Source organism: Berghia stephanieae, chromosome 2 (genome assembly GCF_034508935.2).
Source record: "Berghia stephanieae isolate SIO BIC M18660-M18661 chromosome 2, UCSD_Bste_1.3, whole genome shotgun sequence".
NCBI lineage: Eukaryota > Metazoa > Mollusca > Gastropoda > Nudibranchia > Aeolidiidae > Berghia > Berghia stephanieae.
The window spans coordinates 107,231,823-107,259,322 of record NC_088361.1 but is presented as its reverse complement, the minus strand read 5'-3'; the positions used below and the strand labels follow the sequence as shown (position 1 = coordinate 107,259,322).

The window sequence follows — 27,500 nt, the reverse complement described above, 5'->3', positions numbered from 1 at the left end:
CTCCTCTTTCTATAAATAATTGTTTTGAAATCGCCTAAATGTCTCATCCAGACACGACCACAGGATTAATCTAAAAGGAATACACTCAAATGCTTTCAGATCATTATATATTAAAAACAAAAATATATAACAGTACATAACAGAGAGATAATATACGAGGGGGAAAAAATAATCTCCCCAAAATATAACTATACATTTGACTGTTTTCCTCCCAGCCAAGGACTACGGCCAGGGCCAGAAAAAAACAAGTAATCTCATTCCAGGACAAAGACAGAACGCACGTTGGAAAACAGATATAGGGGAGATAACACGACAGCACCACGAGAGGTCCACAAAAAAAAAAAAAAAACCCACGCATTTGACTTGTCTCCCTTTCTGGGGAAAAATGATGCCGAGGCAAACCCAGTCTCTTCTATGAACATTTTGTTGCTATGATGTGCTTAGGCTACAGTATTTTTAAACAAGGGAAAGGGCATTGCAACATAATGATCATGAAAAAAAAAAATAATAAGAGAAGAAAGAAACGAAAAATATGATATTGCATTGCGTGTCAGATAAGTTTAATCATAAAAATGATTCATGAATTTTTGTTTTCATTAAACATGTGTGATATGAGATTATGGTCTGATAAAAAATATCTCAAGACAGTCATCAATTCATCAAATACCTTTTAGCTCTTCCAACCAGTCTATCCTTAATCTTAACAAGTGACAACAGACGAATCTTATGTGATATTTAATTTGTTATAACGCTGTCATCATCTAAAAGTATTACCGTTACGTAAGGTAAAATTACGAGATGTTTGCTTTACTAATCAAATTATACTATCATTCTTGTGGATTTTAATACTTAACTATATATTATGCTCGAGTAGTTTTGTTATATAATTTAAGATGATATTGTGATGTTAAATAATAGAACATTGAGAGTTAAAATAATAATAACTGAATCAAATGTCAAAGTCATCTTTATTTCTATTTTTAAATTCTATTAGTTTTGGATTATCTTCTCTATCGAGTAAAATAAGCATCTAGGTCTATAATAATAATAATAATTATATACTAGAAACAAATAATAGTGTTTATATAATTGGAACAATGAGTCCACTTTACTTAATATTTGTGAAATAAATAAACAGGTTTTAAAAGAAAGGAAAGGTGACGTTTGGAGCTTCAGCAAAGAATCATAATTATATCGGCTAATACATTAGAACTAAATAGTTAATTTTAAATATGACTTTGTTTTGTTTTTGAGGGTTTTACGGTGCTTGCAACACATTAAGGTCATATCAGCGCCAGTAAAATGGGGTGAATGGGATAGTAAAAAGTTCTAGAATTACCATTAAAGCACCCAGGAAGCGGTAAGACAAAGGGGAATTTGTTCAAATAGGAAACAGATGTAGATTCCAAGAGCACACTTTCAAAGTACTTAGTTTGAGATCACCTAGAAGTCTCATCCAGACATAAGCACAGGTCCCCACTAAGAGAAACACATTTGTTATACAAATCATATATAATACATAAACAAAACATAATACAGTGCATAACAGAGAGAGGATTTACAAAGAAAAAAAAAATCATCTCTCAAAACTAACTACACATTTGACTGTTTCCCTCTCAGCCAGGGTATTGGCAGGGCCAGGACAAAACAAAGTAATCTCATTCCAAGACAAGGACAGAAAGCAAGTTGGAAAATAGGTAATGGGGAATAGAAGACACAGTAAGTACCTCCCTGCCCACTATGGGAGGTCAGGAACTACATATGACTTCATAGTAGAAATTTGCTTTGCGTCTGAAAATGAAATGACCCCATGGTAATTACCAACTTTATTAAGGATGCAAAAGCACACGATAAGGACCACTGGTTTATATATTAGACATGTTGAGATACGATCGAAGCATGAAAACAGATTTAGATAAATCAAATAAAATAAAAGTAGTAAGATGATGTACTCCTAAATATATTGTTTCTGTTTCTAAGGTTTATATTGAGCTTGCAACACTTAAGGTGATTTCACCACCAGGGAAAAGGAAGAAGATGGGATGGTCTAAAAATTCTAGATTTACAAATAAAAGCACCCAAGAAAAATTAAGCCAAAGGAGACTGTTAAAATAAGGAACAAATGTAGATTCCAAGAGTAAATTATAAATGTGCTTTGTTATAGTTTTTTTTTTTTTTTTTTTTTTTTTTGTTTGTTGCTTTAGGTCTCTTCCAACACAATTGAGGTTATATGAGAGACCGCTGAAACAAAAAAACAAGCAATCTAACAAAAATAGTACAAATGTCAATCAAAATCATAACCTAAAGATATCATAAGCTAAATTATAAATAACCAAGAACAAACAGGCAGAGGATTTACAGGAAAAAAAATATCCCCTGTCAAAAATACAATCACAAACCAAAGAAGCAGGATAGGCTAGTAAAGAGAAGAAGAAACGACATCACTATCGGATCGTACACCCATGCTTTGTTATAGATCACCTAAAAGCCACATTGAGACGCAAGCGCAGTCTCTGACAAAGAATGATTACAAAATATATTTAAATCAAAACACTATAAAAGTCCATAACAGAGAGAATATTTACAAGAAGAAAAAATATAATTTCCCAAAACTAATACTTTTTATTTGACTGTTTCCCTTTCAGCCAAGGACTCAAGTCGGACCCAGCAGAAAACAAAGTAATCTCAATCCACGCCAAAGTCAGATAGATATAAAATGAATACATATATATGAGGATGGGACGAAGCAAGATTGACCTCTCTACCTACAATGGAAAGTCAAAAGAACCCACCCCATAATAATTCTAAATATGATGTGCTAATGGGTCCTAAAACAGTTGCATCACAAAATGATCCTGAATCAGTATGGTTTCCAAATGTTATTGAGTGGTTTGAAGGCTACTATACTGTTTCTTGTTCAGAAAGGGTGTTGAGTATTTCAAATTTATTTTCGTTTAAAAGAGAACTCCATTTGGGTTTCTTTGTCAAACTTCTAGGGGAACCAAGTTTGTAAAAAAAAAATAGAATGAAAAAAAATGCATCCCATCGGAAAATGAAAAAACAAACACAAAAACCCACAATTATTGCAATTCAAAGATATAAAATGTTATTTTTATATAAATAAATTCTGAGCAGTTTATCGGTTTTTAGAAATTCAAATTTGTTAGCTGATGTTGTACTCATTGCTTGAAAATATATTACAACTATCATCAAGTGCAAGGCTTCTAAAAAAAAAAATTTCCATTAAATAAAATTAAGTTTCGACTCTACTATTTCCACACTCATTGGAAACGAGCTAAAGGCATAGATTGTGGATTTCGATTTAAAAGACTCAAAATGTTTAAAGTATGTGAAACATAGTATAAGTCATGTTACGACTAGCGTTCATAAAAAGGCAACATGATGGGCATATCCAGCATATGTTTAATTTGAGATGAGTTATGTTTAAGGTTAAATCCTTGTTAAAGATTTAGTGGCTTGGGACATTCTTAGGAATGTTAAGAAAAATAAAAGAAGCAGGTGATAAATAGTTATGTGAATATGACTGTAATAAACGGTTGCACAAAAATACAAAACAATCAGTCACCAATAAAAGAAGAAGAAAAAAAAAAAGCACAAACCCTGTTTTAGCTTAGCGGTAGAGAAAGTAAAAAGTAGATTTTGTCGAAATTGTTGCCTTCCTTTTTTCCCCATTTACAGACTAATGACACAGATCGTTATCCTTAGCATTTTGTGCTGCAGTTAATTCATCATTGCAATATTTTGAGTAAAGTAGTAAAAGCTGTTGATTAAGGTGTGGGGGGGGGGGGGGGGTGGGGGAAATCATTATTTACAGAAAAACCCATAAAGCTCAAAAAGTAAACCAGACTGTCTCCCTCATGATAAAGGCATGCACCCAAGGCCAAACAGCAGGTAATCTCATTCCAGGACAATGATAGTAAGTAATTAGTGAGGGAAACAGTGGGTTTAAATACTCTTAGTTGCTCTGATCGATCCTTCATACCTCCATAAATGGATGTTTTTTTTAAAATTTTGTTATTAGTCGTTTTAAAGCGCTTTAAAAATTATCAGGTCATTTCAGAACCAGTGAAAAGAAAGATGGTAGAATAGTCAAAAGATTTAGTTCAATCACCTTATTAAAAAAAAATAAAACAAAAAGGACAAGTTCTACAGAAATCATATCAAGAAGCAACGTATCATTGAGGTCGAAAACCACTCAAAAGTCCCACACTGACATTGCGACAGGATCTCAGAAAAAAAAAAAAGGATACACTGAGGGTTCCAACATTTCATTGCCCAAAGGGGAATTCCAACCACCGCAAATGAATGAGCAGAGAACCATTTTAATTTAATAAGTGGATAAAATGGAGCAAAAATATATTAAAACAAGTATAAATATTGTAAATCTAAAAATTCATTTTAAATTCTCTAAAAAAAAAACAAACAACAACCACAGTTGCGAATCCCATAATACCCTCATTTACAATTTAATATCATAAAGTATTATCAATTATACAACTTCCTGAGACCTAGGTATCTTATAACTGGAGTAAACTAAATTAAAACATCAAATCATGGTTTCAACATTTATGTGTCAATGAATTAAAAAATTATACGAGTCTTACCTTGGGAAGACGAAGTATGATGATAATTATTCCGTCTCTTAATGCTGAAGGAGTCAATTGGAGGAAGCGCTGCGTCACGTGATCACTATTTAACTCCGAAAAAGCTGCCCACAACAAGTGTGTAGAACGTTGATGTGATCCATCTGCTCTTCTTCCGTCCACATACCCTGTGTGGCAACATCATTCATAATTGCTCCATAGCCATGACCTCAAGCATCAGTTCTCATCACAAAAGAAGGGTTATCTATATGTAATCGTTTCTTACTATGGACGCCTTCAGACTTCCACCATTCTAATTCAATAAAAGATTGAACTGAAACTTTAATATATCTATCAAAGTTATATACTTGTTTGAGAGCCTCAATTTTTTGACACTCAAGACTTCTATAGAATAAAGGTCCATATTCAACAGCAGGGAAAGAGGCGACTAACATGCCGATAATCTTAGCTAAAAATCTAACTGAGATGGAAGAAGGAAGGTTCTCAATCATACAAATAATCTGATCTTTCTTTTTATCACTTAAAGTCACTGACATATCCAAGGAACTGAGTACAAACCCTAAGTGCTCCATTTCTTGAGATGGGGTTAAGTTAGACTTATCTGATATTTCAAATCCTAACGAACGCACAATATTGGTCGTGTACTTCAAATTATGTTCGCATTCCTCATAAGAAGGGCCCTGAATATAAAAATCATCAATATACAAACTGCATATAATTCCCTTAAGATGCAGATGAGCAACAATAGGTTTCATGATTTTAGTGAAGATTCTAGGACTATCACGGAACCCCTGCGGAAGAACAAGGTATTGGTATAACGATTCATTATGAACAAATTTAAGAAATTTCGTAAAATCTGGGTGCATGGGCAAAGAATGGTATGCATTAGATAAATCTAGCGAAACCATGAAACATTTAGGTTCTATAAGTTGTAAACAAGAATGTAAAGTGTCCATTTTAAAATGGCGATAACGCACAAAGGAGTTGAGATGTTTTACATTTAATATCATTCGATACTTTTTCCTCTGCTCACCGGGTATAGCACGTTTCTCCCTAAGGAAAACATTATTAACAAAATCACCCTCCTCCGGTGTACATTTCTGGATAACACCATCCCTTTCATATTGTATTATCATCTCCTGTAAAGCTAACTTTTCATCCTGTTTAAATTGGATAGTATGAGCTGGTTTCATTTGAACAGGAGGGGACAAAAAATCAATTGCACATCCAGAAATACATTGAATAATAAAAGGATCAGAGGTATACATTTTCCAAGTAGATATAAATAATTTAGTTCTGCCCCGATGCAAATGGGTTACCTTATCCTTTAATTCCTCCTTTTGAATGTGTGTTGCTTGTGGTGTTGTTTGTGGTTGTTCCATGTCCTTGTATTCCCCCGAAAGGTGTTTGTCCCCCCTCCTTGACCTTTCCATGGTTGACCTTTGCCTAAAAAAGGAAACCTTTTCTGGCCATGGGACGGGTACGGGGAAAATCTCCTTGTGGTTTTTGCCACTCGAATAGAATCGTTCATGTCTTTAATCTTATCTTTAATGTTGCTCCCAAATAACTTGTCACTAACAGGATAGGAAGCGGTACAGAGAGCGTTGAGGTCATCTCTAATTTCACCGCGAAGTGACTGTCTTCTATAAATATCCAAACTATGAGAGGCATTGGTGAGCAAAGCGACTCCATCCGAAATATTTTCCAGTACTTCTTTGTTATCTCCTTTCACCATCTCCATAGCCCTGCAAACAGCAGTAATGCCTTTCATAAGCGATACCTGCACTTTCTGCAAGGATGCGTCCCTCATTCTAGAGGCAGGGGATATCTGTTTAAAAACCTCCTCATTGCATTGGACAACCTCTAGTCTAGAGCAATTTGCTGGCACTGGATATTTTTCAGAGAGAGCAGTAATCGTATCCTTGGGCAGACCGTCACATAAAACCTGTGTAACACCAGTTGAAACATTCTCTGCCAGCACCTTCCCTTTCACTTCTGTCCTGCCTACCACATTCTCGAAATATGAGAATGCCTGCTCCATCATCCCTGCATCTCTACTACTGCCTGGCACCATATCAACTGACCGCGAAAGGTCAGCATTACATTCTACATCTTTACTGCCTGACCGCGAAAGGTCAGCATTACTTACATCTTTACTGCCTGATCGCGAAAGATCAGACTCAATGTCATCATTACATATTGGCCGCGAAAGGCCAATATTGACATTAGCATCTTCCTCCTCCATTTCATTAAAACGGTCAAAGGCCTCCTTCATTTGGCTCACCACTGGCACCAATCCATCAACACACTGAGTTGCTGTTTTATTTCATTAAAGTCCAGTTCACTGCTACCAACGCTACTACTACCAGCACCGTAACTGCTCCCCTCCGTTTTCTTTCCTTTACCTTTCCCCTTCACACCTCTTACACTTCCTTTCCCAACACATTCCTTCTCGCTCGCCCCGTCTTTCACTTCACCACCTCCTTTCCCTTTCTTATCGTCCGCTCGGCTACTCTCGATTGTTTCTTTCTCCATCACTGACTCGGAACCAAAAATGGCGTTCATTGTTTGTAAACAAAGGGACCGAGATGGCAGGCGATAAATAGGTGTTAAACTATTGTTTAAAATTGCACAAGTTTTACGAATATATACACTATCCAGATGAATGAATTCACAACATATAAATTGAACACAATTCCGTTTGAAAATATAGAATAATAATAATATAGAATTTAAATCAAATTGAAGTTGGTGGGCTCCAGTGATCAACGCTAAAGCAACGCTAAAAAGTGATCACGTGACGCAGCGCTTCCTCCAAGTGGCTCCTATCAGCATTAAAGTAGACGGAAGAATCATGGTAGTGCTTAAACTTTAACTTCGTTGTAAACTAATCAATACAACTGAACCAGCTGATTCTATTGAAATTATTAAAACCAAATCAAACATTCAAATCAGAGACTTGCTTGATTTTTGTTTTTGACGGCAATAGATAGATCTTGGGGAAAAGTTGCAGATCTGAAGTTAAAAGCACCAAAGAAAAAGTAAGACAAAGAGGACTGCTTCAAATGGGGAACAGAGGATTCCACAAGCAATCCATAAATGTGTCTGTTTTTACATTATCTAAAAGTCCGACCCAGGCAAAAGCAAAGGATCTTGGTATGAAGGATACATTCATCTTCTTCTTCTTCTTCGTTCCTCTGATGGACATCTATGGCTGCAGTCCGATATCTGCTATGAAGTCTGTGGTCCGCTTTAGGTCCTCAGCCTCACCATAGAGCTTTGTGTTGAGTGTTGTAGGGGTGACCCAGTGGTTCGAACGTTGCACGTTGTATAATGGGCAATCCATAAGCACATGTAAAGTGGTTTCATGGTCGGTTCCACATGGGCAATAAGGGGTTGTACACACATCAAATGTTTACAATGTACAATATATTCAAAACTAAAAACTAGAGACTATAATAGTACATAACAGAGATGATTTACAATGAAAAGAAATTGCCAACTTTCAAAACAGGAACTATACATTTAACTGCATTCTTCTCAGCTAAGGATCTCTGCCGGGGTCGGGTAAAGAACGAGCAATGTCAACTCAGAACAAAGGATGAGCAACATGAAAAGGAAAAACAGCAAAGTGACCTCTTCCCCCATCATGGGAAATCATAAACCAATCTTATATTAAATGATGGTGTCTGTCAAATAATAATTAAAAAAAGAATGCTTTGTGGGAATGAAAATAGTTTTGTCAAATGAAAATCAAGGTGTCTTAAAATAAGGATCAATCACAAATTTTCTTTCATTCAAACAATGAGCACTGAATCAAGAAATTTTGAAGATAATCATCACAGGCAAATTTTTGTTTTGTTTGTTTTCAAGTAAATCACATACCTGAATATATATTTACAAAATATCACAAGCTTTTCCAGATATTTTCAACTTGAAAATTAATATTTTAAACATTAGTATTTTTTATTTGAATCATCACCTTGCAATTACACGTAACAAACACATAAGTTACTTAATTCATCAAATGCAGCTATCAAGGGTCTGATTTTCAACTTCTGGTTTTCTCAGAGATTCTTTTATTGAGTTTTGTATCTAATTTTGAACAAATTAGAGACACAAATTTGGATTTTCATACCTTTCTTGGTAGGTGGAAAAATATTTTAAAAAACAATAATACTTTTTATGCTGATTAAATTATCATAAAATCAAGACAAAATAAAACAAATATGAATTAGGGCACTAGAAATCGTCCAGAGTGACTAGCTAGCATCTGAAGTGAGGCATTCACTAAGTTGAAAACAAAATTTCTTTTTCAATGTAAGCATTTAAAAAAGGGTATTCAATTTGTAAACAAAGAGAGAAATGTATCATAACTGTCTATGTAGTGTGAGTAAAGATGCTTTTTTTTTGTTTCTTGCTCCCCAAACACAATTGCTATGAAGGATTTGGAGAGCCAAAGAGTTTGTAAGAAGGCCAGCGACACATAGGACAGAAATGTTTCTCTCTGTTAAGCCATGATATGATACAAGTCTCGTGGAAAACGTGTCCACAAGGAAGACCACAGAGCATTGTGAGAGGAGCGTAGTCATCGAGACATATGACACACTGATGACTTTCCATGAAGCCTTTACGGAATCCATTAGGCAAAACATCCGACTGCTGCAAATTGTGGTTTGGAGTTGGAGTTGGAGAAGAGGAATCTTGAACAGCATTTGGTTGGATTGGTGTTACATTTTGGTTGGATGGTCTGCTGACAGTTGGACTGATTTGGTTACCTAAGCTTGAATTGTGGCCAAGAGGACTGATAGATGCTGTACAAGTGTCTATTTCTCTTAAGTGGTCAAAAGGAGCTTGAGTTATATTTTCACAAACTGATGGATTTATACAAGATTTTGGATAGCCTGAATGGCTCTGGTAAGGACGGGCGAGGCATGATTCGGATGGCAATGATTCCACGGCTTGTGAAGCATGTGGCGAAACTTGTCTACAAGTGGGTTGAGGAGATGAAATATCTGAATTAGTAGGGGCAACTGAAGGACATTTGCCACATGAATCACATTGTCTTTTATCAGATGGATGTCTTTTGTCACTTTTTTGACATGTTAATACTGGTTTACTCTCAATTGAAGATCGACAATTTTCTGAACAAGCAGAAATTATTGCCGATTCAACTTTAACAGCGTTTTGAGCAGCTCTTGATGCCATGGTCTGAGGGGTATAGCGCCATGTTGGCAAGTGTTGGATATACTCTAAAGGAATGGATGGTTGAAGCCATAGAGAAGGTTGCGAGAATCGGGATCCAAAAACTTCAAATCCGCCGACCAAGTCATAGCTACTTACTCGCATAGGCTCAAAAAGATTATTGGCTCTCATGTGAGTGAGAGTTTGCATATGCCTAAAATTGAACCAATCCTCTGAGTCATCCTCCACCTCTCTATACTTCTTGCACAGAAGAGTTACTACAATTAAATATCCTACAAAAGATAGGTATACATACATAGGGTTACTAACAAAAAATACATAATCACCTCGCAATATTGCACCTGCATTTGTCATTGTGAAGATTCGATTTAATTTCAGTAATAACAATGGTACCTGATCTAAGTAAGGCATCTGAAATATACCTATAATTGGAAGCCACAGCATTATAACCATCATATTATACTTTAGTGCACACCATACAAATTTCCGAATTCTTTTAAATAATCCACAATTGGATACAAATAATTCAAACCAAGAAACAACATTGGCAACACAGAAGCTTATAATAAAAATATCATTTAAACAAGGGTATACAAATTTCAGGAATATTTCCATATTGTTAAAAGAAAACTTTTCACTTGGTCTCAATCCGTATGTATAATTTCCCTCCGCAGTGTATATAATAATCATAGGAAGATGGGCTATACTGTATTTCTCTCTAAGCTTTTTCAGAAAAGTTTTCTTTGGCTTTGATTCATTTGTAGCATTCCTGTCATTAGCAGTAACCATTCCAAACTTGACCCTCCCTGGAAATTTAACACTGAGTGCAGAGAAAAACAATGGAGCAGAGATGACCTGGGTAAAAAGAATCATTTGGATTTCTGGTTGCAAGGCTTTGGAAGAGTATTTCTGTAATGATGAAACATTTGTTACTCTCATTACTTTGGAGTCCAGTTTGTCATGGAGCCATCTCATTATAGCACTCTCTGTCGCTGGACCCGAATAGTTGTACATGATGACATTGGCCTTTTTCTCAAAAACTCTTGGTAGAGCAAGAAGCATAACAGGCATTTTCCAACCTTTACTGTGACAGTACCTGTGGATCAATTCAAAAATATATGTTATGCATCTACTTAAATTCTTCTTACATCTTTAAGTCAACATGAGACCTACATGTACAACACTAAAAATGAAAGCAGCAGAAAGCTGAATTCGTTGTGATTAACAAATCACGAAAAAGTTGTCAAAAATGTATTGATAGGGGTCCAAATATCCCAAATGGTAGAGCATTCGACTCATAAGCAAACATGTTTCCTGAACGGTTGGCCCCCAATGATTGGGTAGCTGGGTCTGTTAGATTGGGGAAAAGGGAGTGAGGTTATTTTGCAATGGTCTAGTCATATTCATATGTACATTGTATATGATAAAAACAGAATTAGCTCCAGCTCCACAGGCCTTATAAGTTGGTCATCACTCTATAGGAAAATCTTTTACATGATACGTGTTTGTAGTCACAGTGTAAACGTTGACAGAAAAGCTGCTAGAGATCACTTTTGGAATTCTTGTTAATGATAAAATATCCCTGACAAAATAACCCAAATCTGTGAGGTTCAGTGAATGCATTCATCATTTGTTATGATGTAATTATTCAGATGACACATAATGTATTCAAATCAATGCTTAGCATTTTCAGAGACAGTATTGTATCGAATAAAATCTAAAATTTAAGTTTGCAAGGATATGTTAGTAATATTTGCCACAACTATTTCTTTCGATATTCTGCATCCTCAATCATATTCTAAACTGTGTATGTTTTAAGATACCATTGGTTTTTTAACCTAGTGATTTGACCTCATGTGTATTGCAGATGTCAAAAAAAAACATTTCAAATTAATACTTCATTTGGTAATCGAACTGATTTAATTCATTTATCTGTATCATTTTCATCAGCAAACATTTCTCTTTGAGCCAAGTACTTAAACAACATTTAAATCAACCTACAGTTTAACAGGCCCTTTATAATATTACCTGGCATCTAAAGAACAATCAAGAAGACCTGTCCGTACACCAAAGTGGGAAACCTTTCTCTGGATGTTCCTCCACCGCCGATTCATAACAACTTGGGCTTGCTCCGTCTGCATAACAACTTGTACTAACCAAACACTGTCTTTGGCGTCCTCAACCTGAAACATACATTCAATCAGGTGTCAGATCTGTTGTGTCATGTCTCTCTCACCCCCTCTACCATCAGCCTCTTCTAGAAAAACCAGATCTCTCATCTACCCGGTGTCAACAATATATAGAAATTTCTTCCACCTGTCATTCTCTTCCTGCCTCTAATTTTCCTCCCGTCTATCTATACCATTATTTCAGCAAATGTGAACAAGAAATTTTATATGTATTATTACCTTGATATTTGGTTTTGTGCCAATTTGAGAGAATACTTCTACATTTCTTACTTTATCCATCTGAACATACATTATAAATATGGAATCACCATCTATGCTAGACAGAAGAGCAAGTATCAAACTAACAATGCTACACAGAAACAAAAGACACTAGAAAACATTGCAAATTTGGTAACACAGACAACTAACATGAAAAACGTATCAAACTAACAATGTACACAGAAACAAAAGACACTAAGAGCACCTTTGCCAAATTTGGTAACACAGAAACCACTAACATCTAAAAAACTATCAAACTAACAATGCTACACAGAAACAAAAGACACTAAGAGCACCATTGCCAAATTTGGTAACACAGAAACTACTAACATCTAAAAAACGTATCAAACTAACAATGCTACACAGAAACAAAAGACACTAAGAGAACCATTGCCAAATTTGGTAACACAGAAACCACTAACATCTAAAAAACGTATCAAACTAACAATGCTACACAGAAACAAAAGACACTAAGAGCACCATTGCCAAATTTGGTAACACAGAAACCACTAACATCTAAAAAACGTATCAAACTAACAATGCTACACAGAAACAAAAGACACTAAGAGCACCATTGCCAAATTTGGTAACACAGAAACCACTAACATCTAAAAAACGTATCAAACTAACAATGTTACACAGAAACAAAAGACACTAAGAGAACCATTGCCAAATTTGGTAACACAGAAACCACTAACATCTAAAAAACGTATCAAACTAACAATGCTACACAGAAACAAAAGACACTAAGAGCACCATTACCAAATTTGGTAACACAGAAACCACTAACATCTAAAAATTGCCCAATCTGAAATGGACCTCTCCCCCAAAGGATGAAATATTCTATCTTGCAATAGCCATCAATGTGACTGGAGCCACACTAATATCAACCAAACAGGAATCAAGATTTCCCAATTGGCAGGCTATGCATGAAGAACTTGTACACAGATGCAACTCCAGAGACAAAATAACTTTCAAATCAAATTGCTGGAAAAATAAATGCACTCCATTCCTTGTATTTGTAACAAAAGACCCAAATGGAAATTCTCTCCCAACAACCAGAGATACTCATATAAGTATCCATATGTACAACTACGAAATTGGGAAATCAATGCTATAAGATATGGTTGTTTCCAAATCTGACTTCACATCTAAAGATTGACATATAATCTTTCCAATTTACCTGCTCAATGAAATGGGCACCTGATGTAAAGTTGGTCTCACTCATTGCAGCCTCTTCTTGACAAGACATATCAATATCTGCCTCATTGACTGGGCCTGAAATATCAACATATAAAAGTGAATTTTTTTTAAAGATTTAATTTTATTATAATTATCACGAGTTTTATAATGTTATCATTACAGTAATGCTTTGTCATAAGCATAATAAACTAATTACCTATTCCTTAATTTCTCATTGATATTTTTTTAAAAAGTAAATCAAGATCAATCTGCCCAATCTTGAATTTATCACTTAAATGATGAGCAGTTGGTAATGTGTGAAAAATTGTTTCTAACTTGATTGTATCTGCTTTGACATTTCCAAAATGAATTAAAGAACTGCATAGTATATCAAATGAGATATTTGATCACACCTCAGTGACAGCATGAACCACAAACGTTCGCATCGTATTCATGCACACAAATACACAGGCATGGACATTAAAAAATTATTATTTTTTAAATCCCACATATTTAAGTACTTTTTTTTACATGTTATTATCATATAAATAGTTAACTAGAATGAATATGATAAGGATGGTAACCATGGGTGAAAGTTACTCAATGATATTAATCCTGCAAAGGCAGGTGCTCAGAAAAAAAAATCCTGCAACTACCAATAAGAGGAAAAAAAAGAAGTGCGGTTAATTATATAAACTACTATAAACTAAATATAAATGGCGACAGTTGCCGGTTTTTTTCATTTTCGAATTCCGGCCAGACAAAAAAAACGGCGAGACCTCTTTTTCAAAATAAAAATCCGGCCATGCCGGATTTTTCCGGCGAACTTTCACCCAGGATGGGAACAGCAAGGAATGGGAAAAAGTTTAATTGCTCGTTTGTCCATCAGTTTAATTATTTTTACTCAGGGAACCAAATGAATTAAAAATCCAGGAATAAAATTTGAAAAAAATTAAACATTAAAGAATTAAATACCAGGTACACAGGATTATGACACTGTAGTGTCTTCATCCTCCTATGAATCATTCAGAATGTTAAAGGACTTCATGTGATGCTAACTTCATGATTTACCTATATTTAAAAGTGATTACCTGAAGCTTCAACAAGACCAGTGAGTTCAGATTTCTCCACAATTCCATCATAACTGACGCCGCGATGATCCAAAAGGCATTTCAACTTGGCAACAGACAACCGCATAGGGTCCAGGAACTGGCGAGATATAACTCGACTTTGGCCAAAGTCACACCACGAAATAGTCTCCAAAACGCGAGACAAAAAGAATAGAAGACAAATGTAGACCAGCAGAAGAAACAGCTTGACCCACATGTTGACTGAAGGGCTCTCAAAATGGATGATAGGTCTTAGATGTAGACATACCAAAATTGAAGCTTCGGTCAAATGGTGTGTTGAACTGCCTGAGGAGCATTTCATAATAGTAAATATGAGATATTAAAAATTTCTTATTTAAAACAAAAACAAAAGCCTATATGGTCATCTAATAATAATAATAATAATAATAATAATAATAATAATAATAATAATAATTTAATTTTACCTTAATTAATCTGATACTTCAACTACCAGTGCTCCTGATGAAGAAGGTTGTTGACATTTTAAAATAAAAATCTTACCTTAAACCCGAAATCAGTATAACAGATGAAGGAGAATATTGTCAAGTTCTTTTTTGATAGAGAGAGAGAGAGAGAGAGAGAGAGAGAGAGAGAGAGAGAGAGAGAGAGAGAGAGAGAGAGAGAGAGAGAGAGAGAGAGAGAGAGAGAGAGAGAGAGGGGGAAAGATTTAATTTAGTTTCGTTGTTTGTTTTTTTTAATACGATCTCTCTCTCTCTCTCTCTCTCTCTCTCTCTCTCTCTCTCTCTCTCTCTCTCTCTCTCTCTCTCTCTCTCTCCTCGCATCCCTTCCCCTCATTTTGCCAACGCTGTGATTATCCCCAGACACCTGTCTGGGGATAATGAAAATTCGTTATCCCCAGACACCTGTCTGGGGACAATCAACATTCGTTATCCCCAGACATATATTTGAAACTCCGCTCCTTTAAACAATTATCCACATTCCGGAATATGGAATGTTTCCAAAATGCACATAGAAATAAGGAAAGTTAATAAAATATCTAGATATAAAAACATAAAATTAACCAACATTAAATTAGTTGTTACTACATATACACATTATGCGTCGACCTCGAAGTGGGTGTGATGGCCGAATTGTTTAGTCGTCTGCCCTGGAAGTTTTACTACCAGAATCGACGTTGTGGGTTCGAATCCTGGTACCGCCACTTTTTTTTTTTTTTTTTAAAATTCCGTCTTCTTTTTTCTTTTTTAAAAATTCCGTCTTCTTTTCTTTTTTTTTTGTGCGAGTCTATTCTTTTCTCCTTTTTGTTTGACCTTTTGTTCCGTTTCTGAACATGAATTTCTTAAAATTGTTTTTTGTTTTTTAAATTATTGTTTGTTTTTTTTCTCCTTTATCCGACCATTTGGTCGCTCTCTGAATATTTCTGTTTGTTTGCTTTTTAATTATTTATTCTTTTTAGACACTTTTTGAGATCGGAGTGGGGACGAATATGACAATTTTCTAGAAACTAGAAAGAAACTAAGAGAGAGAGAGAGAGAGAGAGAGAGAGAGAGAGAGAGAGAGAGAGAGAGAGAGAGAGAGAGTTAAAAAAAGAAACAAAACAGATGTCTGGGGATAACGAATATTCATTATCCCCAGACAGGTGTCTGGGGATAATGACAGCCCAGCCTTTTCGTTATCCCCAGACAGGTGTCTGGGGATAACCAATTTCCATTATCCCCAGACAGGTGTCTGGGGATAATGACAGCATTTTGCCAAGGTGATAACAAGAAAGGAAGTGAGTAGGAAAGTACCAGAAGACAACAAAGAATAAAAACTTCGCGTCCGGGTGGTGCTATTTACTACTATTTATCAAGTGCAGCGAAGGTGACACCTCAGTCTCTTTGTAAACAACGCAAGACGGCAGTAGGGACCTCGCTCCTCTACCACTCTACCACCAGGGCCAATACTAATACTAATACCAAGATATGGTGGATTCATCATAATCATTACTCGACAGCGTTGACAATTATGAAGATTTCTTTCTTCTAAATATTTCAAATGCATCAAGGCACATCTCTCAGCTATCTACACTTCTTTTGGTAACATTAAGAAGTTAGATAAAAGTAACTGAGGTCTAAGTCTGAAGTTCAGACATCAACAAATAAGCTTATTTCAGCAGACTAGAGACTAAGACTAAACCTAGGTTGGTGAGACTGAAATGGGAACGTAACACTAAAGACCCGATTTACATTTCGGGATATATTGATCAAAGAGAAGATCAACCATAAAATAATATATCTTACTTGAATTTTAGGATTATTTCAAATTAATAATTGGGAGTATAAAGCTCCAAACCGACCTTTTTTACATCAGGCCTCAGCAGGTTGATGACGACGAAAGCAAGGCCAGTTATTCTTGTTTATGTGAATCACGTGACTTATAGCTCTACGACCTTGACCCGACAAAATAAACATTACCATTTGGGGCAGTTGACTTGGGGTACAATTTGACGTGTAGATATAGATAGTATGCGCTTGGCTAAGAAGCTCACAACATTGTCATCCGGAAATATAACGATCCAACACACAAAACGATGTGTAATTTTGAACTTTTATAGTCTGGTTAATACAGTTTAGTGAGAATTACTCATAAACGCGGATGGCAAAACACAATAACAAAGACCCCAGTGACAACTTCATTCTATTGAAGATGCCTCCGTTTGAAGTTGAAGAAACTGAATGTTTAGACCCTGGGAATACCTTCTTTTTTCAAAACTTCAGACACGCAGAGACAGATAAAAATTTATTTTAGGAGAGAGAGAGAGAGAGAGAGAGAGAGAGACAGAGAGAGAGAGAGAGAGAGAGAGAGAGAGAGAGAGAGCTAGCTACCTAACATTATCATGGAACATCTTTTCTTTCATTCATACACGAGAGAATGCTCATCTTGGTAGGTCCAATACAGTGAATGTCGTGTAAAAGGAAAGCGCTTTTCGCCAAAAATAAACAATTTTACCTGTCTGACCTGATTTTTCCTTGATAAAAAGTAAATACAGTGGAACCCGTGTATAAGAGTTCCGGATATTGACAGGGACTCGGTTAGAACAGGTTTTCGAAATCCCCGTCTTTTTCCCGTTCTTTGCCGAAAGTAAAATTTACCGGTTACAACAATAACAGGGACTTTTAATAGCCTAATCGGTTCTAACATGGGCGCGTAAACCCAATCAATATCTTCAAATTCAATGCATTAGTCCACATCACGCTCAGCTAAAAACAGCGGAGATTTAGGCTAGGCCTTGTTCATGAATTCTCTCTTTTTCTGTGTGTGTGTGTGTGTGTTTATATGTGCGTATAGGCTACTTACTACATACTATACTGCATCATATACAGTGCAACATGAGCCTTGCTGCAGACAGAGTGCATAACACAAAACAAATACACACACACACACACACACACACACACACACACACACACACACAACGGTTAATTTGGAAGAGGAAGAAGAAGAAGAAGAAGAAGAAGAAGAAGAAGAAGAAGAAGAAGAAGAAGAAGAAGAAGAAGAAGAAGAAGAAGAAGAAGAAGAAGAAGAAGAAGAAGAAGAAGAAGAAGAAGAAGAAGAATTACCACCTTCGACTACACACTCACTTAAAACTCATCCAGCTGCGTTACTGGCAAGGCGGTGGATGGCGATTCCATAGGCAGGAGTTAGAATCCCATTTGAGACCATTTTTCTCTTGTTTTCAGACCTCCCACGATCAGACTATGGCCCCATGGCAGGCGGAGAAGAGCCCTTGTCTTCTTATAAGAAGGCGATGAGTACAGCACAAAGTCATATCAGTCTGACAATAAGCTCAGTGGAACCTTTGGCGGTTTCAACTCGAAAAGAGAAGGTTGCAGTGGCCTCTGTCCTGACAATATTAATCCAAAACAAACTGCTTTTATGGCACATCATCCGATCAATTGCTTCAGATCATGTTCATTGTGATCTTTTTTCAATAACAAGACAATTTGGAATTCAATAAAAGTCTCATTTATTCATATTATGATTGACCTGATGAAAATAAGTTGCTGTGATCCTACTTACCCCCCCCCCCCCCACCCTCTCTCTCTCTCTCTCTCTCTCTCTCTCTCTCTCTGTGTGTGTGTGTGTGTGTGTCTATCTATTTATCTATCTCGGTATATGTGTGTGTGTGTTTAAGTATATATCTTATATTTGGAAAATTTGATTTTTTAGGAACACCAAGGCTCAAAAAACCACTGGACGAATCGTCACCAAATTTTGCATGATGTTTACAATTGACATGAAGATGGTTTGCATGTATTATGAGGTTAAGAGTTCAGTACCTGCAACACTTTGGCATCAGAGGTGCCTAAGACAAAGGAAGACGAGTGAGAATTGCAACAGATTCTAACTGCAATCTACATGTGACCCTAAGGTCATTTCAATTTACACACACCACGGCTTACGGTTCTCATCAGACAAGGAAAAAAGGTAGATCCATCAAGTCTCTCGATTTGTCATATCTATTACCTTAAAGTTTCCACCAAGTCACGGGTCCATATTCCCACCAGAGAGTTGTATGCACAACTCGTACTCTACTCAAATTATTACAAAGTATCACTGAAATTGATGAATTTCAAGAAATAAGGAAAAACAATATCATCTCCTAAATTAGACAGGGCTTTGTAAGATGAAATGACTATTGAGGTCAGTGAAGAGGAAACGAGATTCGTATTTTCGAAACTAAACGAGAGGAAGGCTGCTGGGCCGGATGGATTGAAAGGAAAACTATTAAAAGAATGTGCCCACCAGCTTTCCCTCATTTATACACATATTTTTAACTGGTCCCTCCAATGCGTTTCGATCCCTGAAATTTGGAAAACTTTAAAAATTATTCCTGTTCCAAAAAAGAAAAACTTGAAACTATGAACGATCTCAGACCTGTTGCACTGACTTCAATAGTCATGAAATCTTTAGAAAAACTTGTTCTTGTTAAAATTAGGAATCAGTTTATGCCATTGAGTGATAGTCATCAATTTGCTTACAAACCAGGACGTGGCGTAGAGGATGCCATTTTGCTGTTTACAAACAACATCTACAGGCATCTAGATCACGCTAGGAGCTATTGCAGATTGCTTTTTGCAGATTTTTCTTCAGCGTTCAATACAATGCAACCTCAGTTGGTTGTTCAAAAATTGACTAGTCTGAATTTAAACAAGTATATAATTGCTTGGGTGCTCGAATTTCTTACGGAGAGAGCACAATATGTTCAATTAGGACAAAACAAATCTTCCTGTATAACTACAAATACTGGTGCTCCTCAAGGTTGTGTATTGTCCCCTGTATTATTCACAATATACACGAATGACTGTAGAAGTCAAAACCTGAGTGTACCTTTAATAAAGTTTGCAGATGACACCGCTCTTCAAGGCCTCATAACAAATGGCAACGAAGTGGCTTATAGGCAAGAAATTGATAGATTTGTGTCTTGGTGTGATGCCCACCACCTAGAGCTTAACATAAGCAAGACAAAGGAGCTAGTGATTGACTTTAGGAGAGTGAAGGAACCGATAGAACCGTTAAAATTAAAGGACCAATTCGTCCAGCGAGTTCCTCACTACAAATACCTTGGTGTAACGATTGATGACAGGCTCAAGTGGGATGAACACTTGAAAATAATTAGGCATAAGATGTGCAGACGTACATATTTTTTATCAAAACTCTCTCAGTTTAGAATAGATAAAACCCTCTGCACATTATTTTATAGAGCAGTAATCAAAAGTGTTTTGTCATTTTGTATAACAGCTTGGGAGGCAATTGCTTAGCAGTGGAAAGGAACAAAATAAATTCAAATATTAAAAAATCCATTAAACGCTATATAAATGATGTTGACGATGTAGATCTTTTATACGAGAAATTTTGTATAAATAAAATAACTAAAATATTAAATGACCAGTATCATCCACTAAGACCATCAATTATTATGTCAGAAAGAAGTGGTCGCCCTTTCTCTATTTCAACGAAAACAGAGAGACACCGAAAATCTTTTCTGCCGTCCAGTATTAGGCTTTATAACAACAAGCAATAATCATTTTATATAATTATTTCTCATTTTTACTTTTTAAAAATATAAATATTAATTTATTAATTTATTTGTTTTGCAATCTTTTCAATTTTCAATTTATAGTGACAGTTTTAACTATTTTACAGTGTTGAAATTATTCATATTATAAAGCGCAGCTCTGGTTATAGAGCTGCTCCTTTTTTTTTTGTTTTTTTTTTATTTATTTTTATATATATATATATATATATATATATATATATATATATATATATACATCCTATTTCCATTGTATTTTTATCTTATGTGTAAATTATAACACGTCTGTACAAAAAATTTCCTTTTGGGATGCAATAAAGTATTATTATTATATTATTATCATCTCCCCCAAAAGGATATAAACGACTGTTTTCCTCCCAGTAAAGGATCCCAGCCAGGGCAAGGGCAGGACAAATTCAATTGGTCTAATTCCAGGATAAGAGTAAGAGTAGAAAGCAATGAGGAAAAAGTAAAAATATATTGATCTATAGAAAACAGCAAGTGACATCATAGGCACAAAAGATTTATAAAGTGCAGTGTGTGTGTGTGTGTGAGAGAGAGAGAGAGAGAGAGAGAGAGAGAGAGAGAGAGAGAGAGAGAGAGAGAGAGAGAGAGAGAGAGAGAGAGAGAGAGAGAGAGAGAGAGAGAGAGAGAGAGAGTCTCACAGCTGATTAATAAACAATCAGTGGTATGGCAATGGCTTGGAGGCATTACAACATGACGATTTGATATATCAATACGTCACTTAAAACACCTGAACTGCAACAAAACCCTCTGTTAGCTGGAGGCTGTAGTGGCTAAGTCAGTCAACAACCCTTCTTGTAATAAGGCAAGTAAGTGAATGGTTTGGAAGTACCCAATACTTACTTATCCGTGGCTTGTATATAGATAGTATGCACTTGGCTAAGAAGCTCATAACATTGCCATCCGGAAGTATAACGGACCAACACACAAAACTGTGTGTAACCATGAACTTTTATAGTCTGTTTAATACAGTTTAGTGAGAATCACTCACAAACGCGGATGGCAAAATACAATAACAAAGGCTTGAGTGACGTCATCTTCATTCTATCTATATGCACGTTGCCTATCATATGCCTCCACGATAATCTATCTCTGCCTCCCTCATGTACTCGGAGAGACTAGGAGTTTGTAGCCTCAAACTAGTCAGGAACGACAACCTCTGACGACCACGAGCTCTTTTTCCTTCTATGTAGCCACTAAGTGTTAGGCTTTCAATGTGCCCTCGCTTCAATGTGACCTAATAATGTCAACTTATTACTTCCCTCTGCAAGTCAAAAAAAAAAAATAAAAATAAATAAAACCAACCCAAAAGACAAAACAACAAAGTTTTCTGACAGTCTAAGTGTAAGGAACTCTCCTCCATGACCTCTTCAACTCCCAAGTCCCACCCAAATATTTTGAAAAAATCACAACATGTGCGGTGAAAATAAATTCAATCCAGGTAAAAACTTCTAAACCCTGAAATGAGATGAATGAAAAGATTTACATATTAATAGTTTGGCTTTAGACGTGGAATGACAGCTTTCAAGAGCGGAAGGAGAACGGTAAATAGTATAATAGAAAAGTTGTTTCAAATTTTTTTCACCCAAAATGTGTGTGCTAGGTATTTGGTATATAGATGAAAAACCAAAAATTAAACCAGAAAAAAAAAAAAAGAAAAAAGAAAAAGAAAAGTAGACACGTCTGAATTTAAGCATATTATAGGGAATGAGATTAGCGGAAGAGTAGCGTCCCTTGATTGGACGTCACCCATAGTCTGTGACGTCACCGGCGGAAAAGTTATTAGATAGAGAACGTCATGTTGGTTGTGCGCTGAAGCGAAGACGAGAGACGCATGCGCACAACCAACATGACGTTCTCTCTCTATTAACTTTTCCGCCGGTAACGTCACAGACTATAGGTGACGTCCAATCAAGGGACGATACTCTTCCTCTAATCTCATTCCCTATTTATTTGCACCCGAGTCTACCAATATGAACGATTTTATTGATATTTGTTATTAAGAGGGCAGTTTAATCATCAATTTCGTGACTGACATAAAGACACAATGAATCCATTTTTTTAGAAACAGTACTTCTAACATTTCAGTATATAAAATATTTTCTCTTGAAAAAGACCTTTCTTCAAGTGAAAAAAGAAAGATGATAGAAAACGGTCAATGCTACTCATTAAAATTAGCTACTCCAAATCGATTTTTCATATCATACATAGGTACAGCTATACAAAAGTGATGCAACTTTGAACTTTGGACTTTTTTGGTTGCATTTCAAATGTGTGAAAACTCAATTTTCAAATCCCGCTGACAGCATAGATTATAATCCCAAACAACTCAAATTTCTTGAACTTACACGTCACAACACTGACACATTACTCAATCATTTTCAAGACTGTGACTGTATTTAAGAGTTAGAAATTATTGCATTTAAAATGCTTTAAAATCTATTTGCGCAATATTTGAATATGACCTAAAAATTGGAAAAATAACTAATTTTCAAAAATTCATTAAAAATTCAAATAAAGCTACAGATTGAACTCAAAATGTTGGAATATTTATGAAATAAAGTGTCATTTGTGACACAACTTTCAAAAATAGTGTTCATATGAAGGATTTCGAATTTGGAGTGCTCGTTAGTCAACAACAGGAAATACACCAAACAACAGACCTGACTCAAATTTTGACGCAAAACAAAAGAGAGGACAGGCTTTCATTTGATACAACTTTAAAAGCTAAAATATTAATAAAAAGGTTTTTTTGTTTTGTTTTTTTAAATGTAACTCCACAAACACAAAAATTATACCAAAAGAAAAATATTTATTTTGCCCTTATTTTGGTACCACTTATGAATAAACCATATCAATGAGGTAGTTCAGCCTCTGTGGAGAAAGCCAGAGAGTTATAATTTGGCTATCAAAACACCGTAATTTCCAATGAAAGGTTTTCTTAAGCGAATCAATTTAACCTATATTTTCAGCAACACTAATCAAACAAATAATATTTGATATTTTAAAAAAGAAGAATAGCGCTTTTAAACTGTGCAAGAAATATATTCCAGGCTCAATTATAAAGCAAATGCCGGCAGTTTTAAAAGAACAATATTTCAAGTAAAAAAACTCCCACTGACATCAAAATTGTGTGGTTTGGAGTAGCCATTAAAATATTTTTAAATCTTGGTATAAGATTTAAGAGTAATAAAAAGGTTTCCAGAAGTTCACCCTAATTAAAAAATATTTTGTTTCAATCAAATTCTCACATATTCAATGAATTTCAGACACAAATAAAAGATCAGTCGCCTTCATCTTCATCTACCACTGTCAACTCTTAAGTTTATCATCGCTTATAATTGTTGACTCTGAGAAAGAGGTCTCAGATGCTCTTTCACAATTGTCCTCTGAATTAACATTCATATTCATATTCTCTGGTGTTTCTTGATTTACACTAGAACTGTCTCTCACATCCTCTGTGCTTTTTGCTTTTAATGGTTCCTGACGAGCATCATCAGTTATACTATCATTCTTTTCCATTTTAGTGTCAGAGTTGGAGGTTGTTGTTACTTCCTGTTGTGAAGAGTCTTCACCTTGAACATTGGAGTCTGGTAGGTTTTTAACAGCATTGGATTCACTTGACTCATTTCCCTGAGGAACAGCAATTAAATAGATTATCATTAACTACAGCCTTTATACAAGGAAACCCATAAACCACTATCCTACAATGATATAACACCACTATCCTACAATGATATAACACCACTATCCTACAATGATATAACACCACTATCCTACAATGATATAACACCACTATCCTATCCTACAATGATATAACACCACTATCCTACAATGATATAACACCACTATCCTACAATGATATAACACCACTATCCTACAATGATATAACACCACTATCCTACAATGATATAACACCACTATCCTACAATGATATAACACCACTATCCTACAATGATATAACACCACTATCCTACAATGATATAACACATTTTAGAAGGTTTGGCCAAATATATTGATAGATTATAATATCCTCCAACTTTTCCAAAAGTATTTAACTCACTAATCATAGAGATTTTTGCTACTTTTCAAAATTGGAAAATTTTAAAAATTAAAAATGAGCATGTACATAGAGTGTTTTATTCAACTACCACTAACATGTAAAAACTTAAAACATTAGCTTTGATACTACGCCTATAATTTGTCTCAGAACAATGTAATAAATAGTCATGGGGTAAAAGTAACCCGGGTAAACTACGGATATAGTCGGTGTTGGGGTTGAGCGAGTTAACCTGAGATGCCTGGGTTAAATATTTTGATAAATAAGCAGTCGTAATAATCTTAATCAATCTGTACACAAAGTACAAGTTTAATGCTTAAAATGAAAAGCAAAATGTTTTATATCACTGTATGAACATACAGTACAACACGCATTCAACGAACTACATGGGATAGCTGGAAAAGTTTGTCGAATCCATGAACATGGCTGTTAGATAAAAGCCACAATCTGTGATGTAGCCAGTACAAGTAAATGTTTACACATCCCGATCTCATAGATTCATGCCTTTTTGTTAGCAAAATAATGAATATCATTCATTCCTGTTACTCGCTTAGACAAACATAATGCACACCACCACGTCATACCACATGGCACTAAGGATAACATGGTAAGATGTGGAGGATGCAGTAAGAATGGAGTAGGGAAGGCCCTTTGTCTAAACATGTGTACCCTTCGTAAAACTACAGTCTGAGTCTATGAAAAATAAACATGGCGTTGTCAGGCATCGTAATATAATTCCTTCATTAGTGTGTCAGCATATTGTGAGAAACACTCACACCTTGTGGGGCTGATTGTTGTCAGGTCAGGCAAGCACTTATGATGGCTATGCCTGAGACTGACCACAAATAATTATATGACAGTGACCAAACGTTTTAAGAAAATGAAAAGTGAGTTGATGTCACTAACAGTTTTAGTGTCATCTGCATTTTTTGCGGCCGCAAATGGCAAATCGCGTGGCAAATTTTGGGAAAAAAAGAAGCGAAAACAAAATAACGGGAAAAAAAGTGTAAAACTTGAGAAATGTTGCAGCTTTGCCTGGGCCCAAACCAAGGAAGCTACTCTCTACGGATAATGATCCTTTAAAATCTTTGTAACAACACTATTCACAGTCATTTCATTTCTCAAGTCAAATAAATCGAGTCACTTACCCTTCCAACTTCAGTCATGGATCATTTCGTCAAAAAATCTTCAAAACGCTTAGTTCTCTCCGGCAAATTTTGGTCTTTTTGGCAAATTTCTTGGCAAATTTTGGGGTTTTTTTGTCAAATTTTGGCAAATTTTAGGTCCTTATTTGGCAAAAATGCAGATGACAGTTGTTAGTGGTGCTCAAGGAAATAAATGATTCCATTGGTTGAACTATTGAATTCAACTCACAGTAATCCTTTTTTTTTTTTTCGTGATCTTGTTTTTTTGACTTGATTTTTTTTTTTAGATGAAGGTGGGGGGCTTTAAGTTCACGAAGGCTACACACAACGCAACTTGCTCTGCTCTCTCTCTCTCTCTCTGTATATGTGTGTGTGTTGGCCCTGTTTCAATTTAGTTCCTCAAAACTGTGAACCGTTTGTGGATGCAGTGAAAAATTTACTAAGACAATGAAGGACATAATTTGGGAATTTTGTCCTTGTTCGTTGAACCCGTGAATTTGTTGCTAGCGTGTTCAATGCACCAATATATCTAGACAGGTTCATGTGTATATATATATATATATATATATATATATATATATATATATATATATATATATATATATATATATATATATATATATATATATATATATATATATATATATATATATATATATATATATATATATATATATATATATGTGTGTGTGTGTGTTACATGAGTTTGGTTTGTTGTGTGTTGTTGCTTGTTGAAGTTCAACAAGCAACAACACACAACAAACCAAACTCATGTAACACACAGTCCTGTCCATGGCTGAAAAGTAGTGCGGGGCGGTCCTTGGCAAGCTTAAGGACCACGGTCCTACGGTCCTTGGGAAATGAAGACCGCAAGGACCGGTCCTTTTCGACATTGAACATTCCTGAGAGACTGTTGGAAATTCGAACCGGTTTGACCTTTGAGACCGTGGGATCGTTCATTCTTTAACCGTTAAAGACCGCTACACGATGAAAACCGTGGTCTACAGGAGTAAAACACACGGAGTAGTCACACTCATTTCAAATTGTAACCTAATTAGAGAAGAGGGGTGATGCCTTCTTTATTTGCTCACCGCACTTCATTGTTACTTCGATAATTTAATAAAATTTGAAATTTATCCCCATTAACGGAGATAATGGCATCGCCCAAGGCGTTGATCGAGTTGTTCGTGGCGTTGATACTTGATACACACACGCAACTCCTACCCCCCCCCCCCCCCCCCCCCTACACACACACACATTAGAGGGCAGCGAGCATTGAAGAGTAAGAGAGAGACGTGAAGTTATAATAAGAGGGGTGGATGAGGTAATAAGAGGGGTCGATGGTGACTTTTCGCCAGATCTAACAAACTCAGCTACCCATTCATTGCTGAGTAGACAGGGATTCAGAAAAAACTCGACTGCACCCGGGATCGATCTCTGGCCCTTTGCGTATAAAGAGAGTGCTCTATCAACTGAGCTATCGGGGTCCCCAAATATTCTATTGGACTTTTTTAAAATTCAGACGTTATAACTGGGTTTTTTGGAAGGAAGAAACTAATGAAACTCATATTATTTGATTAGTAAAAACACCAAACGAAATTTTAATATTATTGTATTATTTTAAATGACAACACTGCGATAG

General features: G+C 35.7%; 2 protein-coding genes across 3 annotated transcripts in view; both read right to left on the bottom strand.

Annotated features, from left to right (window-relative positions):
• Window positions 1–8,260: 8,260 nt before the first annotated feature.
• Window positions 8,261–16,960, bottom strand: LOC144966189 (E3 ubiquitin-protein ligase RNF103-like). 2 transcript variants are annotated; one of them, XM_078902346.1, is made up of 5 exons: window positions 16,889–16,960; window positions 14,551–14,874; window positions 13,461–13,555; window positions 11,859–12,013; window positions 8,261–10,926 (listed from the first exon to the last, which is right to left on the bottom strand). In XM_078902346.1, the coding sequence occupies exons 2-5, from the start codon at window positions 14,783–14,785 to the stop codon at window positions 9,063–9,065; spliced, it is 2,349 nt and encodes a 782-aa protein (XP_078758472.1). In that variant the 5' UTR covers window positions 14,786–14,874; window positions 16,889–16,960; the 3' UTR covers window positions 8,261–9,062. The 2 variants fall into 2 exon arrangements, with proteins under 2 accessions (XP_078758472.1, XP_078758471.1); XM_078902345.1 differs by having other exon boundaries at window positions 16,833–16,936.
• Window positions 16,961–23,445: 6,485 nt separating this feature from the next.
• The window catches only part of LOC144964083 (pseudouridylate synthase 1 homolog), a 31,442-nt gene continuing 27,387 nt past the window's right edge, over window positions 23,446–27,500 (bottom strand). The window contains exon 17 of the mRNA XM_078898023.1: window positions 23,446–24,286. Within this exon, the coding sequence (XP_078754149.1) occupies window positions 23,966–24,286 (321 nt within the window). The 3' untranslated portion in view covers window positions 23,446–23,965. The remainder of the gene's footprint in view (window positions 24,287–27,500) is intronic.

What these genes read in the sequence shown, in the direction of transcription:
- LOC144966189 (XM_078902346.1), bottom strand. Translation starts at nt 14,785, where the DNA reads ATGTGGGTCAAGCTGTTTCTTCTGCTGGTCTACATTTGTCTTCTATTC. An exon ending in GTGCCCATTTCATTGAGCAG is followed by an intron (nt 12,014 to 13,460) that starts GTAAATTGGAAA and finishes TGTATGTTTCAG; the next exon opens with GTTGAGGACGCCAAAGACAG. An exon ending in GATTGTTCTTTAGATGCCAG is followed by an intron (nt 10,927 to 11,858) that starts GTAATATTATAA and finishes ATTGATCCACAG; the next exon opens with GTACTGTCACAGTAAAGGTT.